The following is a 17249-nucleotide window of genomic DNA, read 5'->3' as shown; positions in this document are numbered from 1 at the left end:
TGTATTGCTTTCACCCCATTTCACACAGCGAAGCACATGTTTTGTTGCGTCGTTGATTAACCATGGACTCTACCATTCCATATGGGCTATTAATTTTATAATAATTATGTTATTTTACTACAGGGATTTTAATTTCATTTATAAAACGCCCTGGTAATGTATAAAAGTAGTTTTCAATTGTTGATACGCCACGGCGTATCAAGTGGACTTGGAACGTCTTCCTTGCAGTGTGCTGCATCGCTGGCTGGAAGTTTAGGGCCTGTGGTTTTGACATGCTCTATGTTCTATCAAAGTAAAAGTTAGACGCTTGACTCTGGTCCTGTACTCAATGGGCTATGGGATATTTACTGAATTACGATCTCTTAACATATTATCATTATTTCATTCTTTAAATTGCTTTTTTTATCCATTGATTTATTGTCTATAATTTGTTCCGATATTAAATAGTCGGGAATAACCTTGCATTTAAAATATATTATGGTAGGCCTATATATCAAAAATAAGTGTACAATAGGCCTACTATTTGTAGTCCTATTCATAAGTTCAGTGACCGCCAATAAATACTCAACATATACGATGAATATCAGAATTTAGTGCAGTAGGCTAAGCTAGGGTGGCATTATTTTTTCCCAATTTATTTTCATTCATTCTCTGTACTGTAGGTCATTTTGAAAACAGACATTGGGCCTGGGTGTAGAGGAATGGCGTTTTCGGATACGGTAGCCATTTTTTGGCCTAAATTATTATTGTTCAGCTTCCAAAACAAAAAAAAACAAAACAAAAAAAAAACACTAAAATAAATGTATTGTGTTTAGATCAGATTATCATACAAGCATACACAAGCGACTGCACACACACAGTAGATCTTGATCACTAATTAGGCCTATGTTCATGTAATAAACTGTTTACGCTAATTAACTTTAATTTATGTTCTACTGAATGAGCTCTTCTTGTTTGATTTTTAATTTCTGTTCACTTTCTTGTTGTCTTTATTGTAATTAATTTATTTGTATCGTACCAAATCCATTTTCAAATATATATAGCAAATATAAAATATAATTGAAAATGAGACTTAAAGAAAATAATAAATACAAGATTTAATTGCACACAGAAATTCAGAGACTGATATTTTCTTAGTTTATTCTATGCTTTTCCATGGTAACGTCGAGTCGTTATCACAAGGCGCCGTACAAAGGGTACGGCTATGCATAACTCGGCCCGCAGCAAGATCAATGACCCTTAATAGTCAATTTCCATAGCAGCAGAACCGTGGGACTGTTCCTATAAATAGTTCTAGAAGAAGCAGGTACTGGCATTAAATTGCGTTTATCCTGTCACTACGAATTTATTCCTCCATGCTCATGGCAACAACATGAGTTTGGCCTGGTTAACACTGGACGGCGTACAAAGGGTTTGAGCTATGCATAACTCGGCCGGCAGCAAGATCAATGACACGTACACTTTGATTGTCTGTATTTCCATATCAGCAGAGCGGTGGGAATGTTCCTATGAATAGTTCTAGATAAAGCAATATACTGGCATTAAATTGCATTTATCCCGTCAATATTCATGGCAAAAACATGAGTTTGGCCTGATTATAATACAGTATAAAAGTGTATAGGAAATATCAGTGGGTTTCGAGTCTTAATATTCAACATTTCGGTTTTAAATTTTACAGAATAGCTCAATAACAAATGACAGGATATAGTATTAAAATTAATTCATAATAATGAATGAAACTTATGACAAAACATAGAAAAGAGATAATTACAGTACATCAATATCACGAGATAAACCGACGCAAACAAGTAGAACAAAAACGTCGGAAAACAAACCCTAATTCGCGAAATGGAATCGTCCAACATTTTTTATCAGTATCTTGAACCACTCGTCGGCAATGCGAAGAGATTATAATCCCCAACCATGCGTTGTAGACGGGTATACGCGTTGCTTTATTTTGCGAGGCTCCCTTAGGGTATAAAGCACTGGTCACCCATTTTAATTAGGTTATGTTTTATAGAATTATCTTTAATGTCCTATTTTTAGCAAGTTTTAGTTTATTATTTAATCTGAAATTAATTGTTATTCTATTATAGGTACAGTTTCAATTAGGAATATCAGCAGCAATTAGTGCCAAGGCAAAGGGTTTTTTAAAGCTCCTACACCAAAAAAAGATGATAAAGTTCATGCACTTTATGTTAGATGTTGTCATGGTACTAGCCCAAATAAAAAATGCCACAATAGCTGATGTTGCAGTTTCGATCAATGCTGCTTCCAAAAAGAAAGTACAATAATAAATAATAAAAAATAAAACAAAATTATACATTACAACCTAATATTTTTTTTTTTATTAAAATACAAAATATATACCAAATTGGAAAATGAGTGTGTGTACTCTATTATTTTTTTTTTTTTTTTGGTTTCAGACATATGACACCAAAATTGCAAAGCCTTAGACTATTGTCTTGAGTTCAATGGTGAAACCCTTAATGAGGAAGGGAATATTGAAAAATTTATGGATGAACTCCTGAATTCATTGGATGCCAATCTCAATGGCTGATTTTCTGACATGAACGAAGGTATTTTTGATGCAATGAAAATTGTTAGCTTCAAATTCTGGAACAAAGAGGATGGTAATTCAAGACATACAAAACCTTTTTTTTTTTGTAGATTTTGGAGAACAAAAAGGTAGATATTTTATTCAACAATTTAATCAGGTACTAGAACGCAGTGGTGTTGCTATTGATGAGGTGGAACCAGAGTGGGATATACTCAAAGCCATGGTTTGACAAGTACAGTATCAATTTCTCATTTTTGCATATTTGGTGTACAGTATCAATTATATTACTGTACCTCTGTTACATCATATTTTAAGTGCATCATTGTGTTTATTAACTTTCCTGTTTCTCTTTAAAAAAGGTACGAAAACTATGTAAAACAAGCCAACTGGAAGGAGGTTGTGCCCGCAGTCATAACTGAGCTACCCAACATCTGCGCAGGGTTGACCTGATGCTTACCATACCTGCCAGTTCTGCTGATACTGAAAGAGGCTTCAGCAGTATGAAGCAGGTGAAAACTGAACATAGAACAAGGCTGAAAGATGACAGGGTGTCAGATCTGCTGCAGTTATGCTTCAAGCGCCTCCAGTGGAGAATTTTGATCCTATTCCTCCTATCAACTTGTGAAATATCAGTGGCAGTCGTTGAAGGCGATTTGCGAGGGTAGGGGGTGCTGCTGGATATGCCACAACAAATCGTTTTGAGGACTCTAGTAGCAGTGATTCAGATTCTAGTAGTACTAGTAGTTATAGTGATAACAATTATGCCGAACACAACTTGCTTGATTGAGGTTTAATCCTTATGAAGTCCTACACTTAAATTAAATTTCTATGTCTGTGTTCAGTGATGCACATTATATCAAAATAAATGTAAATATGTGAAGTAAACTAATTAAAAATGATATATTTGCTGTGTATAACAAGGACAGTGTGTTTATTTTAATTAATGCAATGTAATACAAAATAGTGTGGCTAGTGAAATGGATTCAGGACCAGTAAAATTGTTAAAGTTCCTGGTCCACTTGGCTAGTAAAAAACAACTCCTGCTAAGGTCAAACAATGGCTGTATTCGATTGGTCGTTCTTCGTTAAACCACGCCTACCTTCGCAGTGGTAAAATCCTACTTATTACGAAGACGTTGAGTCGAATAGAAAACTGGTAAATACTCGACAAAAAAAAATGGCTGCATACAGTAGTTACCGTGATACATGCTGCGTAATCAAGGCTGCTTCGGATTGTGGCAGTATGGATTTTTTTTGTTTTCACCAATTTTTTGAATTCTGTTTAGCCTATTGATTTTTGACTTGTGGGTAAATATTTATAATTTTTATTTTCTTAAATTTAATAAAATTATATTAACACAAATTTTGTTGCTAAACTGACCAATCGGCCATATTTTTTTGGTCACGTGCATAACACATTCTGGTTACGATAACAATAATATCAGATCAAAATTCTCCGAATTGGAAAGTTTACCAGTATAAACTACTCTCTGCTCTCCTCCACTATAGGGGAAAATGTAGGTCGTACGTAGGCCTAAATGACATCGAAATTCGAACATACTGAATGCCCACTAGGTTACCTAGCTAGCAAACTAAACACAGTTTTAAAACATGATCGATTTAATAATGCAGGATATAACAAAACAATAAAGTTCTAACATTGTTTATTAGTAAATTGCAACATTGCTCACGTGTTGAAAGCTGGTAAACTATATTTCAGTATTGTTTACGCATTGTTTATCAGCCTGACGATCCAGCTTACGATCATTGCAAAGCTAATTAAAATAACAATGACCTTCGTAGTGGTTCGTAGCTAGGTTCAAAACGTACCTACGAGCAGATTACGAGAGGTTACGCGCAGATACGAAGCGATAATTTGTGTCTGTACTGTATTTATGTAGTTTGGAATTTCTACAGATATTATCCTCCTGAAGACGATTGAAGCATCTCAACTGAAACGTTGAGACTTTCTCAACTATACCAGTTCTTTTCAGAACTACCTACGTGGTGTACCGCAAGCTTAAACACATGTTATTACTTCGCCATGCAAACCTTCAAACAATACTATGATCAATATACCTTCTATTGTTTATTGGAAAATGTATAGTCAACATTCTGTTCAAAAGCAAAGTTACAGATAAAGTAATCATTATCACAAGTGAAGTCGTACAGAAGCATACTATTGGAATTAAAAGGGTGTCATTTAAACCAATTACAGTTAATTTATTAAGAGTGTGGAAGAGAGGCGGTAAAATCACCTACAATCATTATGGGACTTGATTCACAATTATCAATATTAATCTGAAGAACATCAAGAATCTCCGCATAAAGTTGAACCTGATCAATGCAATTGTCAAAGTGGGGTAAGATTACTCCAAAGATTGTCATCATAATATTTCCATTATTAATTATTTGAAGTGCATTAACTTTATCGTGTTCTATGGCGATCTTCTAAAAAACATGGTTTTTACCTATTTTTGCCCAAAAACATGATTTTAAAGAATTTCTCAGTAAGTATTAGTTCTCATGGAAAAAGTTGTATTAGAGCAAATATAAATGTATGTCTTCTGAACAATTTGATTTCTATAGACTTAAGTGTTGCAGAGATATGACAATTTCATATTTTTGCCCAAAAACATGATTTTTATGAAAAATCACATTAAGCATTGGGTTTCATGCAAAAAGTTGTATTAGAGCAAATATAAATATGTGTTCTGAGCAATTTGGCAAGAAAATTACCTCAATAAAAATATTAAAATTGGGGTCAAAGGTCACAGAGGTCTAATCATATTTCCTGTAACTTGGTTTTGGTATCCCCACATCATGCCATATTGTATCACCATGCAAAAGGACAAATGTGTATCCACTAGTGTAACAACCTTCCATTTTGTGTAGGCTTATTAAATTTACCTTTATTATTTCACTTGTTTTGATTTATTAGATTTTAACAGAATATATTAAATTTGCAATCACTCATTGCTAGAAAATAAATCAAGAGATCTCAACTTACTTGGTGAATCCATTGACAATTATGGGCTTTATGCAGGACAAGATCCAAACTGGCAGGCAAAATATCTGGCAAGGTTGAGGCTCTAATGATTGAGGACCACCACCACTAATTAATATCAATTTTGATACCTGATTGCTTCTTTCACAGGCCACCTTTGTACAGAATGAACACCTGTACAAAAAAGTACATTTAAAGTTATGACCAAATCTCTATATATCATATTTTCTGTTGATTTCAATGAATGCTGGCACATTTTAATCACCTGATATTGATATTGAAGTTTTTTTAAGCACAGTACTGTATCCCCACTACTTTTTTTATACAGATCAACAGATCAATTATGCTTAATTTACAAAATTTACAAGATAATTATGCAATTCTTTCAAATAATTTATATTGATGTCTGTACAGTAGAACCCCTCATTTACGTACGGCACGGGCCCAGAGCCGTTCGTAAATTCGGGTATTCGTAAAATCGGGGTTGACCCTGTCTCTTATACACATCTCAGTTTCGATCAATGCTGCTTCCAAAAAGAAAGTACAATAATAAATAATAAGGTGTGTTGTGCTGTATGCATGGTAATAACAGGCACAATTCGAGCGAGTTTTTTTTTTTTTTTTTAATCTTTCGCTTCAATTTTTATGACGTCATCACCTTTATATTTCGTTCGTAAAATCGGGAATTCGTAAAATCGGGGTTCGTAAATGAGGGGTTCTACTGTACTTTGATTATTGGATTTATTCGGTGTAAACACCAAGGAGAGCCCTCGAAAGTCTAGAAGACATATTTCTAGTGAGGTCCTTCTGGTGGTGATTGGACAGTACACTGGGAGACAATCCCCCACTCTTTTCCGAAGAGTGTACTGCGTTCTTTAACATGCACATGGGCCATAGATGCATACAGGACCAACGGCTTAAACGTCTCATCCAAAAGACGGTGCGCTATTGTAACTTGTATTTCAGCCCTCTAGCTGAAACACGAGAGGCAGCGATGGGAATTGAACCGGGGACCTAGAGATCTATACGGTTCAGCGCACACACAGTGGCTACCACCAGATTAGCTGACTGAGCTAAGCTGCTCTCTTAATCATTGGATTACACTACACACTTTTGCTAATTTTTTTAAATAATTTCTTAGGGTAAACAAGCAATAATCATTCAATATTAAAAGCTATAAAGCAAATTACTTACCCATAAGAATGCCCCACAAGTATATTTTTCTCTTTGGCAAATTTATCAAACAATGCAAGCACATCATTTGCTATTTCTGTAAATGTGTAAGCTTTCCTAGGCCTTGGGGCACTGCTCAATCCATGACCAAGTAAGTCCGGAACTACAATCTCATAGTCTCCTTGATAGAAATACTCAATTTGATGCTGCCATAGTTTTGAGGAGCCTCCAACACCATGAATAAAGAATATAACATTACGTGTTGGTGATGTTCCACTTACTATTGGTGAGGTCTCAACTTCATGGATTTCTGAAGATTTTACAATTTTGTCTATAACAATATTTTCTGACACACATTGATTGCATTTTACAGGAACTTGGGAGGTATTGCTATCAACATACAAACTATTTACATTCTTGAGTACACAAGAAGGCCTTCTTTCACCCTTAACTATATGCTGCACCATTATGTTGCGTCCCTCTCTGATTTTGATGTTTAATATATCACCATGGATAGAGTATGCTGGATGTACATGATTGTGCCATCTGTGTCGCTGTTTGCATTCATGTTTGTCTTGAATCATGGCTCGGATCAGTCATCACAGACGTGATAGGCCTCAAAGCAATTAAAATCTGTAACAAATATAGAAAAATATACATTATTTGATTTTAGATTTTGAAAAATTAACAATTGTATGAGGGTTTACATCCACAATAACAGTGGCGGATTCAAGGGGGAGGGGCACCCGGCCTCGCCCTGCCCCCCCCCCAAAAATTGAAAAAAAAAAGAAAATTATTTTAAATTTCAATTCAAGATTAAGCGTGCTATTTCCAGCCATCTAGAATTGCTATAATCATAAATTTTCGTTGACCCTCTATCTATACTGCTGATGTGCAGTTAACTCGTACTGCAGGAGCACAAATCAGCATATGCACGGCTAAATGTAAATACGCACACAGTACTCTGATCATTATCACTATAACTGCTACAGCAGTTGGTTGGTTGGCGATTGACTTGGTCGCGCATTGTGACAATCGCCCTATTCTTTATAATGGGAATATTGAATGATGCTGTGTTTTGATAATTTTTTTATCAATTGAACTTTCAAAAAAGACTCTTTTTGGTTATAAAGTGGGGTAGTTATGTTTGTTGATTAAAAATCAATTAGGAATCTCATCATTTGAAAGCCTATCTTATTGAGATTTAAAAACAGGTGTTATATTTTCAATTACGTATTTCCCTTTCGAATTATGCAACTTTGACCCACGATATATTTTTCACCTCTTTTTTCAAGTTTTTTTGCATTTAATTTAAATATGAATCATTTAATCATTTTAAAACATGTTTGATTGGATACCTTATAATGTGGGCTTTCCAAATATGTATACATTTACTACCTTCTGGTAAATACCCTTAAAGTTATATGAAATTTAGTGTTCCATGTCAAAAAACGATAGAAAAACATGGTGTGACGCAAAATGATTCGATCGCACAACACACGACCACTTATAAAGCAATTAGTAGAGCGTGCATCGTACACTAACAGAAAATTATTACACTAAAGCTCTGTCTACACTATCAAATTTTGTGTGACAAAAAAGTGTGATATGCCCATATATGGGCATGATGACATAACAGCATGACCATATATAGGCATAGCATTACTATATATGGGCTTGTCACATTTTTTTTGTCAAAGAAAATTTGATAGTGTGGATAGAGCTTTACAGTAGGTTAGATTTAATGCATTCAGAAATATTCTTTGGGCCTTGTATATAAGGGTAGATATAATCTACACTTCATATAATAATCTTCCTATAGTGTACTACTGTATGCGGAGCTCTACTATTGTTTAATATTTTTTCATTCATTATGTGTGTAATTACAGCCATCAAAATCAATAATATGTTATTTTTGCACTTTGCGCCCATTAAAACTCTTTGGTGTAGAAGTTTGAAAAGAAGTTAAACGATATGGTCGTAAATCGTGTTGGTCCGCTGTAGTTCATTTTTTTACCTTGTTTTGTTTTGGTCACAGTTTTGCTTGTCTGCATGCTTAATACTTAACACATTTCAAAGAAATTACTGTACTGACCCCTTTATTTTCTTGTAATAGAACAACTATTGTAGGAACTAATACCCCAATAATATGGAATATTTAAAACTAATAAATCAGTCTTGTGCTTCATTAAGGCCCAAATCTAGGCCATATAAATGATATCAATACCGTATATTTTATTTGTATTCCTTTTTATCATAAATAATTCAAGTTTAAAAAAAAAGAAAACAATTAGGCTGCTAATTAGTTGGTCGTTGGAATCCACCTTGCTACAGTCAGATAGCACTCACATAGGGGCTACGATAGAAATGGTATCAATATGGCCAAAATCTGTCCGCGGGAAATTCAAGCTAAACTGGGTGCTAAGCAGCCCTTTGCTAAGCCTACCGACTCATTATAATCAGGAGCCAGTCAATATTGCACCCTCTCTGGCACTATTGAGTGGCCTTTTTCCTGTTGTCTTTTAGGGCACAGTATGATTTTGGTAAATAGTAGTTCAAGTCCATAAGAATTTTCAGTAAAATAGGTAGCGCAAGTGTCTCATGTCTTGAAGTGGCTGCGGCACCCCCCTGTTTGGTTGGTATGCAAGTGAGCTCCCCGGAAATACAATGTAGAGTGGTTGTTTTTGCTTCAATTATTGAATGCCGTGTTTTACATACTGGTACTGGTACTTGTAGCCGTCTGATTTCAGACATTCGGCAGCCAATGACATTATGTTGGCGTTAAAAGACTGCATATTGTGATGAGGGACCTGTGTACAAACAATTACCAAATACAAAAAAATATGGAAAACTGAATGCTATTTCCAAAATATTCTAATTAATACCACCATTTTTTTTTTTTTAAATAGCAAATTATAGCAAATAATTAGGCCCTCATCAGAAAAAAAAAAATTCTGCCATTTTTTTTTTTTTTTAAAATTTCTGCCATTTTTTTTTTTTTTATAAATAGCAAATTATAGCAAATAATTAGGCCCTCATCAAAAAAAAATTTTCAAATTCCAGACGTGAAACTAATAATAAATTTTATTTGGCCTAAAACACTGATGACAGTGACAGGGGTTTCAAAAGCTGCCAGCGCGCGACGGAATCCACCGTGTACATCGCACATGTGCGTCGCCTACTTTTTCTTTGAAAAAAAAATATAGGCTACCCATACAGAGATTGTGTGGTTGTCCTCATGGTACACAGCGATACATGACTAGGCCTAGATATATTTACATTTACTCAAAACTTACTTTACATTTACATTTACTCAAATCATAGCAATTGTCTAATTCTTGTTTATTTTAAAATCTGATGTGACACTGATGATGATAATTTATCTGTTTGATTGGCGATCTCGCCGCACTTGTTGCTAAAACAATATTGTGTTGACAGATCTCTCACTCATCGTCACCTCTGACACTTAACTGACCTCATGATAATAAAACTGAGCCTAAACAGGCTGTTAAACGGTTTCCAATTGGATCGTTTTACTCTGTCCAACCAAATCTTTTGTTTATGAAAAGTTATAGTCGGAGATCGCGGAAAATGACACTGAAGTTGTGAAGCAAGAAAAAAAATGGGTTTTTTTTCTCAAAAAAGGGTAAGTATTTTAATGAACATGTGATGGTAGTGAATTAACAAAACAGCTAAAATGATTCATCAGTCTGATCATGAATGACGATTGATGGGCCTCTGGAAAGGCCCACAAGGTTTTGCTCACTCACTAGACCTCTACTAGGCTATCCCCGGTATTCTTAAAACGAACTTTAGTCGTAGTTCGAGCTATAACTTTAAAATTACATCACTTCGTATTCTTAAAACGAACTTCGACTAGCACTACGACTAAATGACGTGAACCTCGACTAAAATTATACCTCCGCAGGCCGATTTTTTTAGTCAGCCTAGGGTCAGGCAAATCGCAGACTTGAAAAATTTACCCCACTAAAAACGTGTTTTTTGTAACTCACGATAAAGTGAAACGAATAAAAACGATTGTATACGCAGGTTTGATATATCTTCGGTGTGTTAAACAAAAGAGACATCAAGTTTAGCTTCTAGAAGGAGAAATTAACATGTTTTGCTGGCCACACGAAATCTCCTCGCGTTACGATCACGTAGCTTCACAATAACAACAACAAAGATGGCGCCGCCCTCGCTCGGGCTCAACTATAGTTCTCCAAAGAAAGCAAATTTTCAGTGTCTATTCAAATTCTCTGTAATATGTTAACAACTAATATAGTTAATTATAGAAAATTAATTAAGGGAATGATGGTCTATTATGAATTATGAGGAAATAGTTTTTGAACCACAGACGGCAGCTTAATATTCATCCGTGTTACCGGATCTCTAAACTTTCGTCTGCTAATAAAGCCCTTTTCATTGGTTAGTTTGATAGTCGTGGATTGCCAGTCGTCTTCAGTTGAACTAAAACTAGGACTTGATTTAGTCGTAGTTAAAACTTCGACTACATTGTTTATGAATACAAATTGAAGTTAAAGATGCAAGTAGCACTAAATGAAGTTCTAGTTTGAAGTTCGACTAAAGTTTGTTTTAAGAATATGGGCGTATATCTATTTTCACTAGGCCTAGCGCCTAAAAGAAGAGGCTAGCTATAGAGTGAAAATACAAAGTATAAGATAGTACAGTCTAGTTAGGATACGCGATCCGTCCGGTTCCAGAAATTAATCATCGTGGATAGCCTACACATTGTTTACTTAAAAGGATTATTTCACCATACATAGACCTAGTAAATTGTACTTAATAAAACTTATGATAGATTTAAGCAAAACAAAATAACAAACAACATGTCACGTGACAGGGGCCGACTGACAAATTAATTGTAATTTAACTCCTGGCCTATCTTAAGGCTTGTCTACAGTTACCAGAAGAAGTACTACTGTAATTCCTACTGGTATATGCTATTTTTTAAAGCTTTAAAAAAATCATTAATTTTTTTCCAGATGATGATTTCAGCTGAAGACCATGTTGAAGACCTATTGGCTGAGGGCAATTGAGTATGTTGAATGTTAATTACTGATACTTATGTAGGATTGTTCTTTTCAATTATTAAATTAAATTATATAAGATTACATATTGCAATGATTTGATTATTATAATATACAATCATAATAATAATAATTATTATAATAATATTATATTATTATTATAATTATTATTATTATAATAATTATTATTATAATAATTATTATTATAATAATTAAATTGTATCATAAGTTTTTCACTCGATTATAGATTTGTCCAAAAATATATTTAGTGATGTTTTTATTTATTTGTTTTATATTGTTATTTTTCAGATTCCAACTCATGATAAGGTTGTAGCTGATTATATCCAGGAGCAACCACACAAATGATATTCAAACAAGTAGCTTTATATACAGTACTTCTATTTATTATTTTCCACAGTATGTGAAACAGTAATCCAGGCCTGTATACTACAATAAATACCTACCTTGCAGAAACGAAATGTTTTACTGTACTTCAGTAATGTCATGATACTGTATCAGTCATTTTGGATTTTTTTTATAATAAATTCACTTATTACAAATTATTACTTTAGTATATGTCTGCTATATTAGTACAGTGTGGTACAACTCGACATTATGACCAGCAGAATAAAACCAAAAAATCTTACAAAACAACATTATTTTGTTTAATAAAATATATTTATAAACAGAGCTCCAAGAATGCAGGAGAGGCCATTTCTTGGCATCTAGATTTAAAAAATTTCCAGACCACGCCCGCCCCCCCCCACCCACTCGGAACTTTGATGATAAATGGTGCGCCTGCTACTTTTCAGATTCAGCCTCCTACTTTCAAAACTTTTGAAATCCCTGAGCGAGCGCTCATCGATTGAAAGCAAGGAAAAAGACACCACTATCGGCGCTCCATACTACCTAGGGTAAGTCGGTAATATTCAACCTACGTTAGTTTTCAACTTCCAAATTTAATAACGAATTTTTAATTATCCATTTCTATGTCACTGGTAAAATTATATCATTTTACGATGTAAACAGTGTGAAGCACTGACCCTCGAACAAAAACTGTCTGCAAAAAAAATTTTTCAAATTATAAATTCAAATTTTTATGAAATATTAAATTTACATGGAATAATAAGAATATGGTGTCATATTACATCTAAAATTAATTACCTTAGAGTGGAAAAATTTATCCCAAGTTTACATTTATTCGAAAGAAAATTCAAGTCTAAAAACGTTGAGATCGAAAAATGGCCACCGTCATGTGGCATACAGTAGCAAATAAGAAAAGAGTGTGGTTAGGTCACAGGGCAAAGGTTGGGGTTATTATTTCATCATCCTATTCTTAATTACTATGAAATTATAGAGGGCGTCCTAAAAACAAGATGGCGAAGTAGCCATTTTTCGCTACTTTTGTAAGACATGCGACCACAAACTGGTCTAATTTTGTACACTTTCATTATATTAAAAGGGTAGTTTACTGTAAGAAAGTTTCAAATTAACTATTACTTAACATTTTTATTATCATTATGCGAATAAATTTGTATTTCCAAGATATGGAAATTACGAAAATAGCACTGACTGTCGAAAACTAACGGCCAAAAACTGGGCGAAGGCCTCCAAGGGGAGACAAAAACTAGCGTAAAATCGGCGAAAGGATGATTACATTTTACAGGCTGGATGGAATTTAATTTTATGAATTTGCAGTTGGAAGGTACGAGTTATATATTTATGCATCTGTTAAAATTAGATTCCTGTAAAGTCATTGTCCAAAAGTCCGAAAATCACGTTGTTTTAACCGTTAGGGTCATACCACAGGCCTAGGCTAGGCCCTAGGCCTAATCCCTAGGCCTAGGATAGCCTAGGCATAGGATAGCTTAGGCCTATATTGATACAATCATTTCGGTTTGTGCCTTTGCTTTTAGTTCTAACAACTTCCTTTTATTAGGCCTAGGCCTAAGTTTAAGTTATGTGGATGTTTAACTTTATGTTAGTTTAGGCCAAGGCCTTGTAGACTATTAGGCCCTACCACCAGGCCTGTCATAAAACTAAAAGGCCTACCGACCACAAAAGCTAAGACCTATGACCACAAGTATCAGACCCACTCGAAATATCAGTCCGCAAGTCCGGGCCCCGCAAATTAAGACCCTCAACTAAGTATGCCAGGATTTCTAGACAATAATACCTTTATTCGAAAGCTAACGTCAATATAAAGAACTGACTAATCATAAAATAAACACAATTAAGTATCATCGATACCCCCAGCTAGGCCCCTATTTGCAATGTTTACTGGAGAAAACAAATACAGTACAAACAAACCGGCAATTCGCACTCCACGGAACCATACGGTATGGTTTCGGTACCTTTTCGATAGCCGTTTCTAATGTACATCTATCATACGAATACTTTATCTAATATTATGGTTCTCGATCGTTCTCACTCTTTTTACATGCACCTTACCTTTCTATACTTCTTTTTTGATTTATATTCGGTTTCAAAACATTATATAATAAAAAAGATCAAATTACTAAAAGCATAGAACATGAAAGCAGGACCAGTGGCGGATCCAGCAAAGGTTGGGGGAGGGGGCATAAGGGCCCCTTCCCCCCCCCCCCCCCCCAAAGTCAGTCCAGCCGAAAATTTTTAGTTAATAAAAGAGGAAAAATTGTACCAATGAGTTCAGTGGTGATCCTGCAGTGGAATGAAAGAATAGCTTGATTATTTCCCACTTATTTACACCAACCATGGTGGGGCTAAGGTGGGCGTGGCGGCGAGAATTTCTCCCACACTCCGTCAGAAAATCCCTGAATCAGCCACAGAGGACTTGGACATGGCACTTAGAGACCTTGTTTATTTGCACCTTATAAATCGACCTATTATATTATCATTATTATTATTATTATTATTACTATTATTATTATTATTATTATTATTATATTATTATTATTATTATTAATATTATTATTATTAATATTATTATTATCGAGAATGATCAAGAATCATAATACAGTATATAGGCCTATCAGATATTCGCATGATGTGCATTTGAAACCGCTATCAAAACCGTACGGTTCCGTGGAGTAGCCTGTGTATACACTAAAAACGGTTTGTTTGTACTGTGTTTGTTTTCTCCAGTAAACTTCGCAAATAGGGGCCTAGGCCTAGATGGTACATGGAGTTATAATTATCAAAATAATTATAACTCCATGGCTTGTATCGATAATACTCACTGGTGTTTATTTCATGGTTAGTCAGTTCTAGGCTATATATTGATGTTAGCTTTCGAAAAAAGCTATTATTGTCTGGAAATCTGACCTGGCATACTAAGTTGAGGCAGGTTGAGGGTCTTAATTTGTGGGGTCTGATATTTCGAGTAGGTCTCATATCTCGTGATCTTAGCTTTCGTGGTCTGAGCTTTCGGGACAGCCCTAACCTGGGCCTAGGCCCTACTAGAACTACTACTACTAGGCCTAGGGGCCTAGGCCCTGCCTTAGCCTAAAAATATATATTCTACTATTTACTACACTGTAGCCTGGGTGCAGGTCAACTCGGCCACAAGTCAACTCAACCAAAAGTCAACTCGGCCACAAGTCAACTCGGCCACAAGTCAACTTGGCCACAAGTCAACTCGGCCACAAAAAGTTCGGCTACAGCCAACTCGGCCACAAGTCAACTCGGCCACAAGTTATTTATAATTAAAATGAAATGTAAAATGTTTTTGCATCTTTTTTCTTCAATATGATTGAAATGAAGTATATAGCATATTATTTTAGTAAAATTCTGATCATCGTCATCGTGAGATCGTTGTATTCTTTTCTTCACATTGTACTCTTATTCAACAGAGAAAATCCGCCACTTACAAAATGGAATAAAATCTGACAATATTATGTAACATTAACAATTTAAGCAATCTTAATAATTAAGAAAAACACATAGGCCTATATTTTAATTTAAAAAATGATAAATCGATATTTGCAAAATAATTTAGATATCCAAAATGACAGTACTAACACCGAAACAATAACTTTTGAAAAACAAAATAGATGAAAAAGGTTGATGAAATTTAAGGGAAAACCCACGACAAAAACTGTAGTAATAAGAATATTCATATTCGTAACAATGAATACAGCAGTAGGGCATAGAAATAAAAATTGCCACTGAAAATTTATAAAAACCGAAAGGTCTGCTGATTAATCTCAAAACAGTATAGGCCTAGGCCTACATACTGAGTACTCCAAGTATTAAAATAGGCTACAATTCGACATTAATTAGGCCTAGGCCTAGGCCCTCATCATCGGTACGGTAGCAGGCTGGTTTCTCCCAAACATTTCGTTCCAGTGTCATTTTCGACAGAACGATTTCTCCTGACTTTTGCCACCTTTTCATTTTACTTATTGTCATCCACGTATCATATAGACATTAATATTCCAACATGGTTAGTGGAGCTTACTCTTAGGCATTGCCATTGCCCATAGGCCTATCTCCTTTTAGTTATTACTTACGGAGTAGGCCCTAGGCCTAAATATAATGATTATTACAAGAAAATCTTACTGACGTCGTCTGTTCGTCTTCTGTTTACTCACAACATTCTACTTTTATCGTGGGCGGCTGACTGACATAAATTATATACCATAAAAATCAATAAAACTCTCTATTAGCCAGGCTGTTTTCAGCTGCATTCACACATGGAGTTATAATTATTCACATGACACGGACTGTTTGTTTCACAACAAAATGGCGCCACACGTAGCAACAAATCGACTAGGCCTAGTTAATGAATTATTCATATAGGCAAAGATACTAGAAACAGAGAAGATAGAGCACTCGCCAAGTAAAAATGAGGGTAAGCGTTATTATGGGCACCAGTTCCGTCAGGTCATGAATAATTAATGACGATCGTATATATAAATATTCATACAAGACACGCTACACATCACACACGCCGAAACAAAGGCGACGCCGTGTGTGGAGTGAGACCGATTGAAGATAGGGCCTAAGTTTGGAAAAACAAAAACATCGGTTTCATAAACATTTAGGGCAGGCCAAAATATTATTATATAAGGGCTTTTGCTAGCCTAGGTAGAGGTAAAGCCCTAGGGTCTAGTCTAGTCAGTTCTTCATCTAGCCTACCTATTGTACTCTAGGCTCTAGCTAGACCTAGCCTTGCTTGGGTGGTACTACGTGACGGTGGGCCTAGGTCTAGGAGGCTAAGTGGTGCAAGGCCTGCGGCAGTCTTATCCAGTCTGCGAATGTCACCCTTAATTTTGTACAGTTTATTAGCTAATTCTGGCACTAATTTAACAGGTGTTATGTTAGCGCATTAAGTTGTATATTTCTTTTTTAAGGGCTGAGGCATGTCTGTCTCTTATACACATCTAGATGTGTATAAGAGACAGGTGTGATGGAGATGATTTCTTGATGTTTTCTTTTCTCAGAAACAGCTATAAATAAAAATGACATGTTGTTAG

The 17249-nt window shown here is 35.1% G+C and overlaps 1 protein-coding gene and 1 long non-coding RNA gene across 5 annotated transcripts in view; one reads left to right on the top strand and one right to left on the bottom strand.

Annotated features, from left to right (window-relative positions):
• The window catches only part of LOC117118044 (protein ABHD8-like), a 27087-nt gene extending 10480 nt beyond the window's left edge, over positions 1 to 16607 (bottom strand). Inside the window, exons 1-3 of one of the 4 annotated variants that reach the window (XM_033262547.1) lie at positions 16284 to 16607; positions 6761 to 7372; positions 5570 to 5740 (exon numbers count right to left, since the gene is read on the bottom strand). In XM_033262547.1, coding sequence (XP_033118438.1) covers positions 5570 to 5740; positions 6761 to 7323 — 734 coding nt within the window. In that variant the 5' untranslated portion in view covers positions 7324 to 7372; positions 16284 to 16607. The remainder of the gene's footprint in view (positions 1 to 5569; positions 5741 to 6760; positions 7373 to 16283) is intronic. The other 3 variants (XM_033262554.1, XM_033262540.1, XM_033262531.1) reach the window with 3 other exon arrangements.
• On the top strand, positions 1776 to 3846 carry LOC117118083. Its single transcript, XR_004447001.1, has 3 exons — positions 1776 to 2579; positions 2671 to 2792; positions 2920 to 3846. It is a non-coding gene; the product is annotated as an uncharacterized LOC117118083 (long non-coding RNA).
• Positions 16608 to 17249: the final 642 nt, after the last annotated feature.

This window comes from Anneissia japonica, unplaced genomic scaffold (assembly GCF_011630105.1).
Source record: "Anneissia japonica isolate Jap-2015-1 unplaced genomic scaffold, ASM1163010v1 scaffold287972_len269925_cov191, whole genome shotgun sequence".
Lineage (NCBI taxonomy): Eukaryota > Metazoa > Echinodermata > Crinoidea > Comatulida > Comatulidae > Anneissia > Anneissia japonica.
The sequence above is the reverse complement of the archived record's forward strand: the minus strand, read 5'-3'. Positions and strand labels throughout refer to the sequence as shown.